Source organism: Hippocampus comes, unplaced genomic scaffold (genome assembly GCF_001891065.2).
Source record: "Hippocampus comes isolate QL1 unplaced genomic scaffold, H_comes_QL1_v1.1 scaffold102, whole genome shotgun sequence".
Lineage (NCBI taxonomy): Eukaryota > Metazoa > Chordata > Actinopteri > Syngnathiformes > Syngnathidae > Hippocampus > Hippocampus comes.
In genome coordinates, this window is record NW_017805487.1 from 153,804 (window position 1) to 168,335 (window position 14,532).

The following is a 14,532-nucleotide window of genomic DNA, read 5'->3' on the forward strand; positions in this document are numbered from 1 at the left end:
GCTCAGTGAAAGCGGCTCCAGGAGCTGCTGAACTTCTGCTTATGTTTCTTCTCTGAAACCAAACTGCTGTTTTCCTGCGTCTCATTGAGCACGGCTCCTTGAGACTTAGTTGCGGGATAGTCATGTCGACCAAATGTCATGTCGCCAGGTCAAACTGGCTTCCCGGCCTGGGTCACACTGTGGCGAGTGCTTTCCACCAAAAGGTTGGCCTTGCTCTTTCTTCCCGGCCGGGCATAGCTTCCCGAGACCTTTTTGCGGGTCTACTCCTGATCCTCCTGCTTTAAAGGGAGGCCGAAGTTCCCCCTTTGCAGGAGGCACTCGTTGGATGTCCGCTCATGTCAATTTGTGCACTTTCAGGGAAAACGGAATGCCGTTTCTCCGAACAATTTCCCCGAAGCCTGTCGAAAGCCAGCACAAATAGTCCGAGTCCAAATGTTCCGTAATGAGACATTCCTGACAAGAAAGCGCCGTCGAGCCGACGCGCGGGCCTTCCCGTCAAAGGCCTCCTCTCTTCAAGTAGACACAACAGGGGCCAGATTGGAGACCTTTGAAGGGGTATTGAAAATAAAGCCGCCACGGTAAACTTGGAAGGCACTTCATCCCTGAACGTTATTGGCCGCCTTCTGTTCCTCTCCCCAGAAGTCCTGCCTTGGCGCTGCATCTGTTTAGCCTTACACACTTCTTTGGATGTGGGATGAGCCCTGCCAGTGCTAATTTGGCATCCCGGTGTTATAATAAACAATATTATGTGTTGTGAATAACAACATCACATTGGCACCAGTGGGGAACGCCAAATGATGAGAAGCACTTTTGCCTGGTGCTCAATGGAAGGACGATCGGAGCGTTCTTCAGTCCCCCCCCCCCCACCTCACCCCTATATCGCACCCCCACCATCGAGCGAATTTCTAAGCCATGGCATTTTAGGTACAGGCTCCGCGCGTATTAGTCAGTTCGCATCGCAGCCGTCGCGAGGTTGACCGTAAGACCGCTGCTCGTGTCTCTCAGTCCGTCGCTTTGGACGCGAGCGTGAATCTTGCGGCCTTTCCTGAGACGGAAAAGGTGCGCTTGGTCTTTGGACAGTGCAAAGCCATGAAACAAATTTGTCGCTGGCATCAACGTCGTGTTGTAAAAGCGCTTGAAGCGATGCATATATGGCGTCGATTCTTTCTTTTCTTGATTCTTTCCTCGTTTCACGGCAGCTTTTCGTACGTCCGTGTTACGCTGCCCCCGGGTGGCCAAGGCGCACATGCGAGAAGAAGCGGCACAATGGCCATTCCATTGCCGCACAAAACACTGTTGCCATCTATTTCATGACGTCCTTCAAAAAGTACCGTATTCCAGCCTGTTAGCCGCCTCATCCAAAAACACATCCAAATGTCTCTTGAGAGGCCGCGAGGGCGAAATGGCATTTTCATTCCTCTATATCAGGAGAGATGGTTTGCGATACGAGTGTTTTGGGCTACAAGCGTGGTCACGGAACAAATTGAACCCGTAATGTACTGCCGAGGATATCGCTTTATTATCACTGCGACCGTTGAATGGACTATTTTGCAAGGAGCCAAGTGGGAATAAATAACCCCCGTGACAAGTTGAAGCAAGCGGGCAGACATGTCCAGAACGCGGCAAAACATCTCAAGGGCCCACGCTGGGAAAGTCCTCTTGCCTCGAAGCAACGCCAAAGCGGGCACCGGTGGCTTCAGAGGAACTTGACTTGTTGCCGCGACCAATCGCAGGGCACGTCTCGACGGTGCGCGTTCCTGCATATTTGGGAGTGGGCTTTTGTGTTTTGGCTTTGCTTATTCTCCTGAAAACGCGCACCTTTTGGCAGACCCACCCGGGTGATGCAAAGGGCGCTGGAGGTCGCAGAGGAGATTTGAGCCAACCTCCAAACTGCGAGGAACATGTGCTAACCACCAGGACAGCACGCCGCCCACGCATGCCCATAACCAGACGAAAACATTTCAGATGTGGTTCAAAACAGACTTTGCATTTGAACGCACATGACGTCATTGGTTATTCTCAGCCTTTAAAAGCAAGCATTGCATGACGTCATTGGTTATTCTCAGCCTTTAAAAGCAACCCAGACAGCGAGAAAATGGAAACGAGGAACATTTGTCACGGTCGTCCCAAAAAAATGTCTGCGGTGACCATGCAGCTCCTACAACCAGCAGAGGGCGCCTTCCATTGAAAATACAGAAGGCGCCTTGCAGGGAGCCGCAAGTGGAAGCGCGGCAGTCCCAGAATCCTTCAGACGGAAACAGAGAGTAGCGACACTTGCTATTTCTTGACATTCTCTTGACGATGACTGGTGAGCCCGTCCGGTTAGCACGTCGGGCTCGCAGCGCAGGGGTGCGGGGCTCCTTTCCGGGCTCCCGCCTTCACGAGTGGAGTTTGCACGTTCTCCCCCCCGTGCCTGCGTGGCTTTTCCCCGGGTAGTCCGCTTTCCTCCCACATTACGAAAACAGGCACAAAAATGGTCTTGTCCCGCAGGTGCGATTAGGAGCGCAAAAGGTTGTTTTGTCTCCGTGTGCCCCGCGGCCGGCCGGCAAGCAGTTGAGGGAGTCCCCCCCAGCCTGTTGCCCCAGGGCCGTTGGGAAAGGGCTCCGGCGCGCCCGCGACCGTCCGGGGGAGAAGCGCATTAGAAAATGGACTGAGTGGCAGCAAAGACAAGGGAGCGTTACTCCCGCAAACTCGGACTTCTCCGAGTTTGACTTGCCTCCTTGACTTGCCCGAGTCCAAATTCAACGGACGTGTCTTGCCTAAAGCGCGGGGTCGCGCGTGAACATGAAAGTGGGCGCGTGGCGGCGTGCACCCTGGCCCGGTTGCCAATCAACTGCAGTTTTCATTTTCATCCGTGTCCTACCATGATTCTTCTTTGAATTCTCCTCCTTCGGTTTGCGCGCGAGCCGGGGCCTTTCTCAGCCGACTTTGGGCGAAAGCATCGGGTACGCCCCGCGGACGATCCTCCGCTCCATTTTTTCCCAATTTGACGTTGTTCGGCCGTTGGCCGTGTCTTTTCTGAGCTCTTTGTCTCCCAGGGCACGTGACGACGATGAAGACGACGACGGAGCCGCAACGGCATGTGCCCTCTCCTCTTCCTCGTCCTCCCCCAGCTGCGGGAGGCGGAGGAGGAAGAGGAGGAGGAGGAGTGGCCTGGCCGGCGGTCGTCCCGAGCGTCACTTACAAACCGGAGCGCCGCTCCTTCCCCGCGCTCACTTGCTCACCTCCACGGCCACGGCGGGACGGACAGCGAGAGCCGCGCACGTCGAGCCAAGGAGGCAAAGATCGACTTCCAGCTGTAAGTCATTAACGGGCGCTGTCGTTCCTCTGCTTTCGAGACATTTTTGAAGTGTGTGCTGCATGTACGTGGTGCATGCCGATGTGAAGTAATGTGTTTGAGTTGGTTTCACGGGTCACGGTGCCCCGGTGCAGCAACTAGAATCGTTCTTTTGATGATTGATGTTTCAAAATCCCAAAGAATTATTCACCGGAGGTCAGAGAAAAGAGCAAAACATTGTTCCATTTGAACAGTGATGTACATTTTGACCTGCATTTCTTCCTACCTCAATCGCATTTGCAAATTCAACAATATTTACAAAATTCAATCGAGTAAGAAGAAGAAAACAAAATGTACTTTCCATCCTGATACTTTTGTGTATGTTTAAAAAAAAGAAAAAAAAAAGAAGTCTCTCTGGACCAAGTGCAACTCCAAGCATCCCCTTTTTTTGCCCCCTGATGCTTGTGGACTCGTTAAGATCATCACAAGAACGCCATTTACGTTTGCCCCCGGAATCACTTTTTGGAAATGCGTTTGGCAAATTCAAAACTCATTACAAAGTGTCATCAAATAAGGTGAACAGAGAGCTTGATGACTTTTTATCTTAAGATTGATCGTACATTTAAAAAATATTTCTGTCTGCATTTTTTTCATTGTGATTCTAAATGGAAAAGGAAATAGAAGTAAAATACAATTTCTCTCAACGTTGTCTTGTACGTTTGCCAAATATTTTTCTCTGCGCTTTGGTGGCGTAGTGCAGCGACTGGAATCACTTTCTCCCAGTGATTTAAAAAAATATACTGTATATAGATAGCAAATTGATAAATAACTACAACATTTTATTTTGGAAACGGAAAAGCACCAAAATACATTTTTCCCCTGCATATTTGTGTTTTGCTCATGCCAACCAGCCAATAATGACGTGGGCATGGCAAGTATTTCTTCGAAAAGTTTCTTGATGCTGGTATGGTCTTCTTCTGCCACATAAGAGGGCGCGCAACGCCCGCTGGACACTCCTTCGGGTCTCGAATGCGTCCCAATACAAAATAGGCTCGCTTTTTGCCTGCCGTTCACATCACAATACGGTATGTCGAAAATTGTGTTGGTCAGCAGATTATTCTGCACTGTGCGGCACGTCGAGCTAAATTTCATGCTACTGCATCTTCATGTTTGAGAGCGTTTATAAGATAAGAAAAGAAAACCTTGATTTGTCTCCGGATGGAGCAATTCCCAATTTACAGCAGTAGCCGATGTGGTTTTTGCATCTTTGACCCCTCTCGCGTGGCTTAACAGGCACGCCAGATGACGAGCACTGACTAGAAACTGCAACTCCAAGAGTTTAGATTAGCCACTGAAAAGTGAAAAGTTGATATAACACTGCCTATGTGTGTGTGTGTGTGTCACTTTAGATTTGAACATCAGGCCGGGTCCCGTTCAGCACGTTGACCTCTAAAATCATCACACGCCGCTCCATAAGATGAGCAAGAAGTAAGTGAGCCGGCCCCGGACGGTCTTGGGAACTGGCGCCGTCGCTACGGTTCGCGACTCGCAAGTGGGGGATGATTTATTTATTTCTTTTTTCTTACTGGTGAATGATTGCGACCGCACGGCAAGGTGAGCTGGGCCGGCGGAGGTCGGTTGAAGTAACAACGTGTTCGAGTGGAACATCAGTACAAGTTGCCAGGCTAAATTTGTGCTTGAAAACACAATGGCAGGCGTGTTTGTCCCCCATCGGAAGTCACGAGTAACCGAGCAGTCACTGTCAACTGAACCACCGCCAACCACCGCATTGCCTTCGGAAATTCTGCGGCATCACAAAACCACTGTTGCAAAAGCGAAAAACACACACACACAAAAAAAAGTTTTGTTGGGCAGATTGACTGCGCTCCAAAGCTTCAAGCGCTGCAGGCGATCATCGACACGACCGCGGCAAAGCAGTCATCTTTCTGCAGCGCGGCGTGCGGGGGGGTGGGGGGGGGCACAAGCGGCTGGCGAAGGCTTCCGCTTTTTCGTCGTCCATACGCTCCTTTCCAGCGCGGGGCCGCGGAAAATCTGACAACACTTGAAATTTTCCACTGGAATGTATTTCACAAGAGTGATTTCCTGCACAGCTGCTTCCACGAGTCTGCGCTTTTCAAACATCACGTCATTTCCGCCGGATCGCTTTTGGCCTTATGAAACCTGCGCTTGTCTTATTATTGTCCCCCCCTGCCCCCGCCCCCGCCCCCCTCTTGTTGAAATCACGCCAAAGAGCTTGCGGAGGACATGCAAAGGGATTGTATGTGATTGCCTAAAGAGATTACGGCATCAAATAGAGAAATAAATAAATCGAAAGAGGGCATGCATCCACCTTTGTTTTGGAGCGTTCACGCCGCTGGGAGCGAGCCTGATTCTGCGGAGAGCAAATCTTGATTCCGCGGCGCGATTGAAAAATAGCAATTTAAACATGCGCAACATATGTGCACGTGTGCTCTTAACATATTTCATTGATCAAAATGGATTTCTCAATGCATTGATTTGAAATGCGCCATCCTAGCCCGGCCACTTTTTGGGAATCGAAAGAATAGCAAAAAATAAAAACAGGAAGCAAGAGAATGTCCAGCCATCCATTATGCGAGCCGCTTCTCCTCATGAGCGACACGAGTGCGCCGAGGTCGATCCCGGCTGATTTTTCGCCCTGAGCCGATCGCCGGCCGATCACAGGGCACACCTAGACAAACAAGCATTGGCGCTCACACTCGCACCGAGGGACAATTTGGAGCCTTCAGTCAACCTGCCGCGCGCGTTTTGGGAATGTGGGAGGAAAACCGAGTCGCAGGCGCGGGGAGAAGGCGCGAGCTCTGCACGGGAAGGCCGGAGCAATCCAACCCCTGCGCCTCTGCGCTGTGAGGCGGACGTGCCAACCGGTCACTCGCCGTGCCCCCCAAAAGAGAATGTCCAAGGAATAAAAGGTGGAGCTGCTCTTCTGTATGCTAGTTTTCGTGTTGGATGTGGCCTGGCCTTTGGGCTTGTCACAATAACACTGCCTTTTTTTTTTTTTTGAAGCTGATATATTTTTACCAGAAGCTATCACGCTAAACGCTATCCCTCATCTGAGCCGCTTCTCCTTCTCCACCTTGTTAAAGTAAGAGCGAAAGGAGCCTGGCCTGCTCCCCGTTGAGGAGGATGCCAATATGCACCGCAATCGTTTTGGGCCTTTTTTCTGTGTGGACTGAGGAGTTGAGTTGGAGCCCAGCCGGCCTTGTTGTACCCCAATTTGATCAACAGATGGCAATGACGCTGGCGGCGAACCTGGGCCGGCCACTATTGCCGCAACCACTTGCCTTGCGTGTGTGTGTGTGTGTGTGTGTGCGTGTGTGTGTGTGTGTGTGTGTGCGTGTGTGTGTGTGTGTGTGTGTGCGTGTGTGTGTGTGTGTGTGTGTGGATTAGCAGCAGCTTGTTGAGGCCACTCGAGCTGCAACGTTCAGTGCGGGTGAAAGCAGGACATCCGCTCGGTGGAGATTAGGAGGAAACGTCCACCGTGAGTAGACGTACGGGACGTTCCCGACGACATGTGCCGCTCTGAGAGGAGTGGACAAGAATTTCTTTTCCCAAATTTTCACCAAAGGCTCTCCTATTGAGCGCAAGATGAGACTGGCCGATTTGCTGAAGACGAACGTGCAAGCGACCCCCCGCAAATGACGCTTACCGTAACTAGCGTCATAGCGAGTCGGATTCAAAGCAATTGCGTTCCTCGGTTGCTATGCCTGTCGGTCGAAAGACGCCATTGGGTGAAACCCGTCCGTGGCGCTAACCAAGCTCGGTGCCCTGAGCAAATGGCCGCGTCATCAAACAATCGACTTGAACCCTTGACCGCCATCAAGAGACAGAAGGCGCCGTCCACTTGAAGGCCCGAGTAGAGGCCACTCGACTTTCCCGCAGCACGTCGACCACGAGTCCAACATCCAAGCCCATGTTGCCGGTCCGACCAAGTGGTTGATGTGTGTTCGTTTCCCGTGAGCCCGCATTGATGATGCGGGTGAAACAATTGGTCCCACTCACTCACTCGTTTCTTTCTCTTTTTTCGGCATGAATTAACCAAGCGGTGTGTGTGTGTGTGCGTGTGTGTGTGTGTGTGTCTGTGTGTGTGTGTGTGTGTGTGTGTGTGTGGTTGTGGTCTTGGGTGTTACGACTCGATTGTCGTTTAAGCAAAGCCGGCGTAATCCTGTAAGGGCGGATGAGTAGACAGACATGTGATGCCCCACTTGTTTGAGGGGGAGGGTGTGGGGGGGGCCAGCAAAAGGAAGGGGGAGGAAGGGCAAGTATGTTTTGCCGGCTGCTCTACTAATTAGCGAGCGCTCTGTTTTGTGGTCCTTTGGGCACTCCAGTCGCACTTGACGTGATACTCGCTTGGCTGGAATAGCGCATGTGGAAGACTCCACTTCAACGACACGACTTGACAATTTGTTGTCTTGCCCGATCACAGTTGGAAATCGCCGGAGTCATGGATTGTTCTCGTTTTTGGCTCGGGCGTGACTGCCGCTCAGCATCATTGTTGCTATCCGTCCGTGGTCATGCGAATTTCTCCATTGTGAGACAAAGAAAGGTTTTCTTATCTTATGTGGCGCTAGCTAGCTCGACGTCTTCCCTTCAGATCGTTCCGTTGGCAATCGTCAGCGCTGGCGCGGCCGCTGTGGAAGGCCTCGTTGTGGCAGCGTGGAAAAGCCCCTCGCATTTTTCCAGGTTGCATTTGATTGACAGTTGACGACTTTCTGGAGCAGAGACTTGATTGTTTTTCAATGTCCTATCCTTTCTTTCTCCTTATGATTCTAATTTGTCAGGCTTGTACACAAAACGTATCTGTGAGACAGTATGTCAAATTTCAAAGACACGGCCATCTTCCCTTTTTTTAACGGTCATTATGATTAGTTTTGATCGTTTCCGTCAAGAGCATGTGGCTCCGGTACGCATCCCTGCGGTTCCCCGTGACAATGTTGACATCGCCATGAGTTCAAATGTCCGCGGTTTGTTTACATGAAGGCTAACCCAATTAGCGGACGCTTCCTGTCCTTGCCTTCACCTCCCGGCCACCGGATTAACGCCGCGCCACAAGCCGCGGCGCGCAGCACTTTGCCCTCGTACACGGGCGACGCGCATTCTTTCACTTTTTGAGGTCCCCTGAATTGGGGTGGGGTGAGGGGGGGCGGAGGCGGTGACGTTGGGCTCGTGGGGCTCGGGGGGGGGTGGGCTCGGGCGACATGAGCGCCACCAGCAGCACCCGACTGAGCCCTAGTCCCAGTCCCAACCTGCTGCAGGTGAACGAGCCCAGACGCTATGGCTCCACGCTGTCGCTGGAGGAGAGGTGTGAGCACTCTTTCTTCCTCTTTTACTACTACAGGATGGAGGACGAGGCCGTGCTGGACCGCGGGGCATCCCTCGTCAAGCACGTCTGCGACCAGGAGGAGGTGGAAGGTACGTTCCACGCCGCCTATGTTCACACCCCCTGCCCTGGCTCGTTTGGACCGTTTCTTAGCTAACGTTCTCATTCCCGCTTGACCGTGATTTTTTTCTTACAAATTGGAAACAAATGAAAAAGCTGATGACGCCAATCTCCTGTCTACAACTGGAGTAACAACTTTGGAATTGAACTCTGACACCCCCCCACGCAAGTCAAATTTATGGCGATGCCCCTGTACGCCCCCCCCCCCCCAAAAAAAAAAAAACTGAATTGACATCTATTTTGATTGGGACCCCACTACACAAGCCTCTTTTCTGACGGTTTTTGTTTGATGAGAAAAATGCCGTGATTAGAAAGTGATTTTAAGGAGCACCGCCCCCAAGTGAGAAATCCAGTCGATGTTGATCGGCACCTAAAATTGCCTGCTGTCCGCATGGCACAGCAAAACGCAGGAACATTAGCCGCCGCAACAAGCTGACAACTGGACGTCTTGCCCTATAAAAGCGCTCTCATGTTGGCAATTTGAACGCACGCTGGTTTTCTTGTCGACGCATTGCCGAGGGATGGGCTCGGGACACCAATTCAAGACTGACTCGGACTCATACGCAAAAACAACCCAAAATTCCGAAAACGTGATGGGACAACACGGGCGAGCGGGCGCAAAGACGGCGCGCACCGATTCAAATCCCAAGAAAGTCAAGTCCGAAAAGAGCGACGCAGTCGGTTGCCAGCACGCCGTCGATGCCGGAGTTTTGTCAGCTGTCACCTCAGCTTGAGCCCACTCACGCCTCCCCGCGCGTTTCGGGCGGGAATCTCCACGCGGCTCACCGTTGAGCTCAGTTTGACCGATAGAGGCTGAAAACAAAAAGCCAAAAAGAGACAGCGTGACATTTGTGACGTGACGAACCTTGGCGGAGCGGCTCGGGAGGCCCGTTCTGTCTCAGCAGACCCCCGACCGGGGAATGTGTCGCACGAGGCGAATGAAACTAAGACAGCAATACAATCGAGCGCTCAGAGAAGTCAGAAGGGGATCAAACGCAAATTAAAATATGACGAGAGGAAAAAGAAAAGTATCTTTTTGTACCATAAAACGCAGATTAAGAGAATCATCAAATCAGGGGGATGGAAATATCTTCCGACACATTTCCATGGCCCCTTTCATGCCCAAAAAGAAAAATGAAGCCGATCCCAGCAGGTCTTCGGGCAGCAGGCGGGGTACGGCCCCAACCGTTGGCGCTCACAATCACACCCGGGGACAATTTAGAGCGTCCAGTCACCCTAGCGTGCATTTTCGGGGAGTGCGGGAGGAAAGCCACGCAGGCACGGGGAGAACGTGCATGCAAAGGCCACGGGGGCTCGGAATCGAACGCACGACCTCGGCGTCGCGAGGCGCGTGTGCTCCGTCCGGAGCTAGAGCATAAAATGCAAAGTCAGACACAAACTAACGAAGCAAATATACTCAAGGAACTCATGACTTTCTTTTTTCAATAAATTGCCATCAAGCTGCAGTCGAATAGCTTGATTGAAAAGCAAAATGCCACGTGCGCTGTTGCGGCTTTGTCCGCCGGTGCGTTTCTCACCTGTTCAAAATTTGATTAGTCAGCCAAATCAAGTTTTCTCCGACCGAACGAAGCGATCGGAAAAGCCAGAAAGTCTCTCAACCGAGTTGCCGCGACGCCTTCGGCGTCCGGCAAAGAAGGCCCACGTCGGCAGTGTCGGCTCCATCGTTAGCATGCGCCGCGGCGTTCCGACGTGGTCCCCAGGGCCGGTTGCCGCGGGTGACGGCCGCCGCCGCCGCCGCTCGGACATCCGGGGAGCATCCGACAGCGCTTGGGTTTTGTTCAGCTCTCCCAGTGAGAGAAAGAAGAGGAAGTGGTGCCACAAAGCTGCCGCGGCGTCCTGCGAATCCTCCTTTCAGCGGCGACGTGCTCCCTCGCCTCCTTCGACCGCTCGTCCATCTGCGCAAAGAGCCGCCTTGAATTTCCAAGCCAAATTCGCCCGCGTGGAACCATGACGTTGGCTCCCGCTTAGGCCTAATCGCAAATGAAAAGCGAACTCAGGCAGGTCTCCGGCCGCTTCTCAATTTGCGTTCATGACCGTCCTTGTGGTCTCGCCAAAGCTCTTCAGTCGCGGCCCAAGTTCCGGTCCAAAGTACAGTTTAAAAAAACAAAAAAAACGCACTTCTTGTCGCCGCTCTTTTCGTCGACGTACGCGCGAGCTAGCGAGCGTGAGCTGCCACCAGCTAGCCCGAGCGAAGGATCCGAGAGTCTGGAAGATTTCCAGCCCTCTTCCGCGGTCAAAGACGTGCGTTTTGCTCACCGAATGAAAATGCTCCACCCGCGTACACGTTTCGGTGGCGATTTGTTTCGCGACCTTTATCGCCCGCAGAAGTGCGACGGTCGGATTAAGCCTGGCTGCAGAGTGGCATGCGCAGATCGCGTTTTTTTGTTTTTTAACATTGGTTTTTGTTGGAGCACCGTATTGTCACGCGTATGCACATCGTCATGGAATATCGGAAAGGCTGCTGTTGAAATAGCGCGAAACCCGAGCTCAAGCGCAGTATTGGGTACAAAACACGGTTTTCGCTGACAAGCAAACCGAAGATCATTTGGAGTCAAAACAAATTGTAAACCAAGCGCAAAGCACGGAGCGTCATCTTAGCGTCACGCCAGCAAAGGATGACACGCGAGCGCAGCTTGCGCCGAGTCAGCATCCGCGCCTTGATTTGCGACGGGAAGCGGCGCTGTCGAGGAAGGTGGGGCCGCTCGCCATGCGGGCGGGACTTTCATTGAACGCTGTTGTCCCGTAAACAAGAGCGCGGTGCCGTCCTCGTCCGAGGCCTCCGAGTGCGGGCCGTGCTGGCCCGAAACATCACAAGCTCGCCAACCAAAGCAGACTTGTGTGCCCAGCCCGAGGGCCGCGGGACACTCGCACGAGATCCAAGACAAAAGTCGCCTCGCCGGGCGAAAAAAATGACACCCAACGGAACGGCCCAAACGCTCTCGTTACGGAAGTCCGGGCGGCCCCGAGTCAGCCGGGGGCGGGCCTCGGACGGACGCGACGGCATTCAAGCCCGGTCGTATTTCGCCGGAGCCCGCTGCGACGCCGCCGCGTTGTTCTGGCCGTGCATAATGAAAGTCGTTGTACGCCAAAAGACCGCCGTTGTTTGTTGTTTTTTTTCTTCCCGGTGAGGCGCGGGGCTCCTTTCAGGGCCGTCTCACACGGGGCTTTTTGTTTTCATTTGTTTTCTTTCTTGTCACTCGACGGACTGCTCGTTTTCAATTGTTGTGGTCACATGTCATTTTTTTTTTTTTTTTTTTTGTCTCGGCTGATCCAAAGTTGGTCTTTGGGTTGAAGGCTCCCGTCACCGCGGTTGGCGCTGGCAGCTGCGCTTAAGGCACGCTCGCACCCCATTCAACTGATCGGGATGGTCCTTGTGGCTCCTGCAAAGCTTGCTGACGAGCTGCTAATTGGATTCGAGAGGTCACGATGTCAAACGGGCCGGGGGGGGCGCGTCGGGCCTCGGGCTTTTGCAGCCACGCCGAGAAAGGGATCGTGCCGCAAAAAGTCTGGAAGCGGATTCGGCGGTCGCCGTCGTCGTAAATATGATGAGTCGGCAGCTCGGCGTTGAAACGCACGCGCGGGTTCAGCTCGACCGGGGGCCGGCGCCGGCGCTGTTCTCCATCCAAGATGTGTATGCCCAAACACCGCCGACGATCACCAGGTGTCTTCATGTCTGTCGCGTCGAGAGTAAATATTATTGGTGGGCACGCTGGCATTCGGGTGCACTTCAGTGGCGTGCTTTGGGCAAACAGCTTTGTTCTTTGCGCTTTCACCGGCGTGAATGCCCCGGCCCGGCCGCTCTTTCGCTTCAGTGAGACGCGCGACTTGTCTTTCCCCTCTCGATATTTGCGCTGACAGTGTAGCGTAAGCTCGGGCGCCCCGCGCCGGGCTCCCTCGCCTTTTTTAGGAGCCGCGTGCGAAGATTCCTCGCTGGAGGGCCCGCCCGGGTGATTTGGGCACCGTCTTTGACTCCGATTGCCTCTCGGCATTCGTGCCAAAAGTCGGCGTAAGCCGTGACTCCACTTCTGTGGACCGTTACAACTTTGTTCCCTCGAGAACTGCGCGACCCGTCTCCTCGTGAAATGCCATCGAAAATCTTTTTCCAAATGGAATTGAGAACTTTTCGCTTCTGGAAAACTCGTCCAATTCCCCCGTCTTGCGTCGCTGGGAAATTCAAGACAAAAACTCGTCCCCCCTTCCTAATTCTCTGACAATTCTCTTTGCGTTTTCCACTGTGATATTTTGCTGGAAATACAAAATTCTCCTGACGACGCAACCTTTTACAAGGGATTCTGGTCCGCCAGGTCACCGCTTTCCCTCTCTGCCTTCAGGTCACCACACCGTTTACATCGGCGTCCGGGTGCCCAAGAGCTACCGGCGCCGACGACGCCACCGGCGGCGATTGCCCGGCCACAAGGACAGGAAGGAGCGGACGTCGGAAACCGCCTCCGACAACGAGACCGGCGAGGAGGCCGGCAAGGGCATCCTCAAGCCCCTCGGTGAGTTCCCGCATCCCGCGTCAAAGCGCGTCGACCGAGCGCCATTTGGCCGCCTTTCTCCAGCGCGTGAAGAAGAAAAATCTCGAGCGTCGCCGTCTTTTCCTTCCTTCGCAAGCCGCTCTCCAAATGGGCAGAAAATCCGAGGCTGGAAAAGAAACATTCTGGGCGGATCGGGCCGCCACTCGACCCGACACAAAGCCAAAGCGCAACACCGCGGCTCGGTCGTGATGATTTTCCAAACTCGGCCGTACACCTGGAAAACGGATTCGCCGATGCCGCCGAGCTCAAACGCTAAGATGCTATCGGGCCAATTTTCAGCCTGAGCTTTCGATGGGCTTTTGCGATGGCTTTGTCGTAGCGCGCGGTGTCTGATTGCGCGGCGTGCCGTAACAACGACCGGACTTGACTTGAATGTCTACATCTTCGTGCGCCTGAGTGTGCGCGTGCGTGTGTTGAGGGATTTTCTTCAGGACAGAAATCCAATCACAGAATAGATTACAGGCCAGCCATCTGTTTGCTGACGCTGACTTTGGTGCGGTGATTTCTTCGGGACTGATTTGTGTCCAGAAAAGCCAGTCATGACAAAAAACAAAAAGCAAAACAACAGCACCGACGTCAAATGAGCCTACGTGCGGTGCGCGAACATGACCGCGTCGTGAGTCGAATAGCGTCGTTGCCCGAAGTCATACAGTATTTCCATCTTTTTAGAAAACCAGAAAAAAAGAGAACATTTTTTGGAACTGACTTGCTAACAGGAAGTTGCAATTCCTCAGTCGCTTTTGCTATGAGCCCGACAATATTATTCATTTATTCTTGTGGAATTTCAACAACTCTATTCTTTTCAGATTACATTCCTTTGATGAGATGAAATGACTTTCTCCTATTTCCCCCAAAATGCAAACGCATTCTCTAAGCATGACTATTTGATGCTCATAAATGGATGCATTACTGGTGTCATGCTTCTCTGATAAAGTTTGTTTTTCTCTCGTACAATCTTTTATCGTCTATGCCGCTCTCTCGCGCTCTATCTATGTAGCTAGCTAGCTAACTATCCACCGTAGCTTGCTCTCTTTAGCGATCGATCAATTGATCGCGCGATGAATATCCTGTATAGTGTGTGCGCGTGCTCTCTGCGTACGTCATAAAGCGATTTTCCGATGTAACGTGCGTGTTCCTCTTTCGAAGAATAAGATGGTGGTGGTGACGTTGCTTTTTGTTTTTCCGCCAACAAGACGAGGAAAGATGCGCGCGGAAAG

General features: G+C 52.7%; 1 protein-coding gene across 5 annotated transcripts in view; it reads left to right on the top strand.

The window, feature by feature from the left end:
- Positions 1-3,046: 3,046 nt before the first annotated feature.
- The window catches only part of slc4a4a (solute carrier family 4 member 4a), a 39,726-nt gene continuing 28,240 nt past the window's right edge, over positions 3,047-14,532 (top strand). For 2 of the 5 annotated variants that reach the window (XM_019876186.1, XM_019876188.1), the window contains exons 1-4: positions 3,049-3,298; positions 4,687-4,765; positions 8,655-8,728; positions 13,109-13,276. In XM_019876186.1, the coding sequence (XP_019731745.1) occupies positions 4,755-4,765; positions 8,655-8,728; positions 13,109-13,276 (253 nt within the window). In that variant the 5' untranslated portion in view covers positions 3,049-3,298; positions 4,687-4,754. Of the gene's footprint in view, positions 3,299-4,686; positions 4,766-8,654; positions 8,729-13,108; positions 13,277-14,532 lie in introns of all 5 variants that reach the window. The other 3 variants (XM_019876187.1, XM_019876191.1, XM_019876190.1) reach the window with 3 other exon arrangements.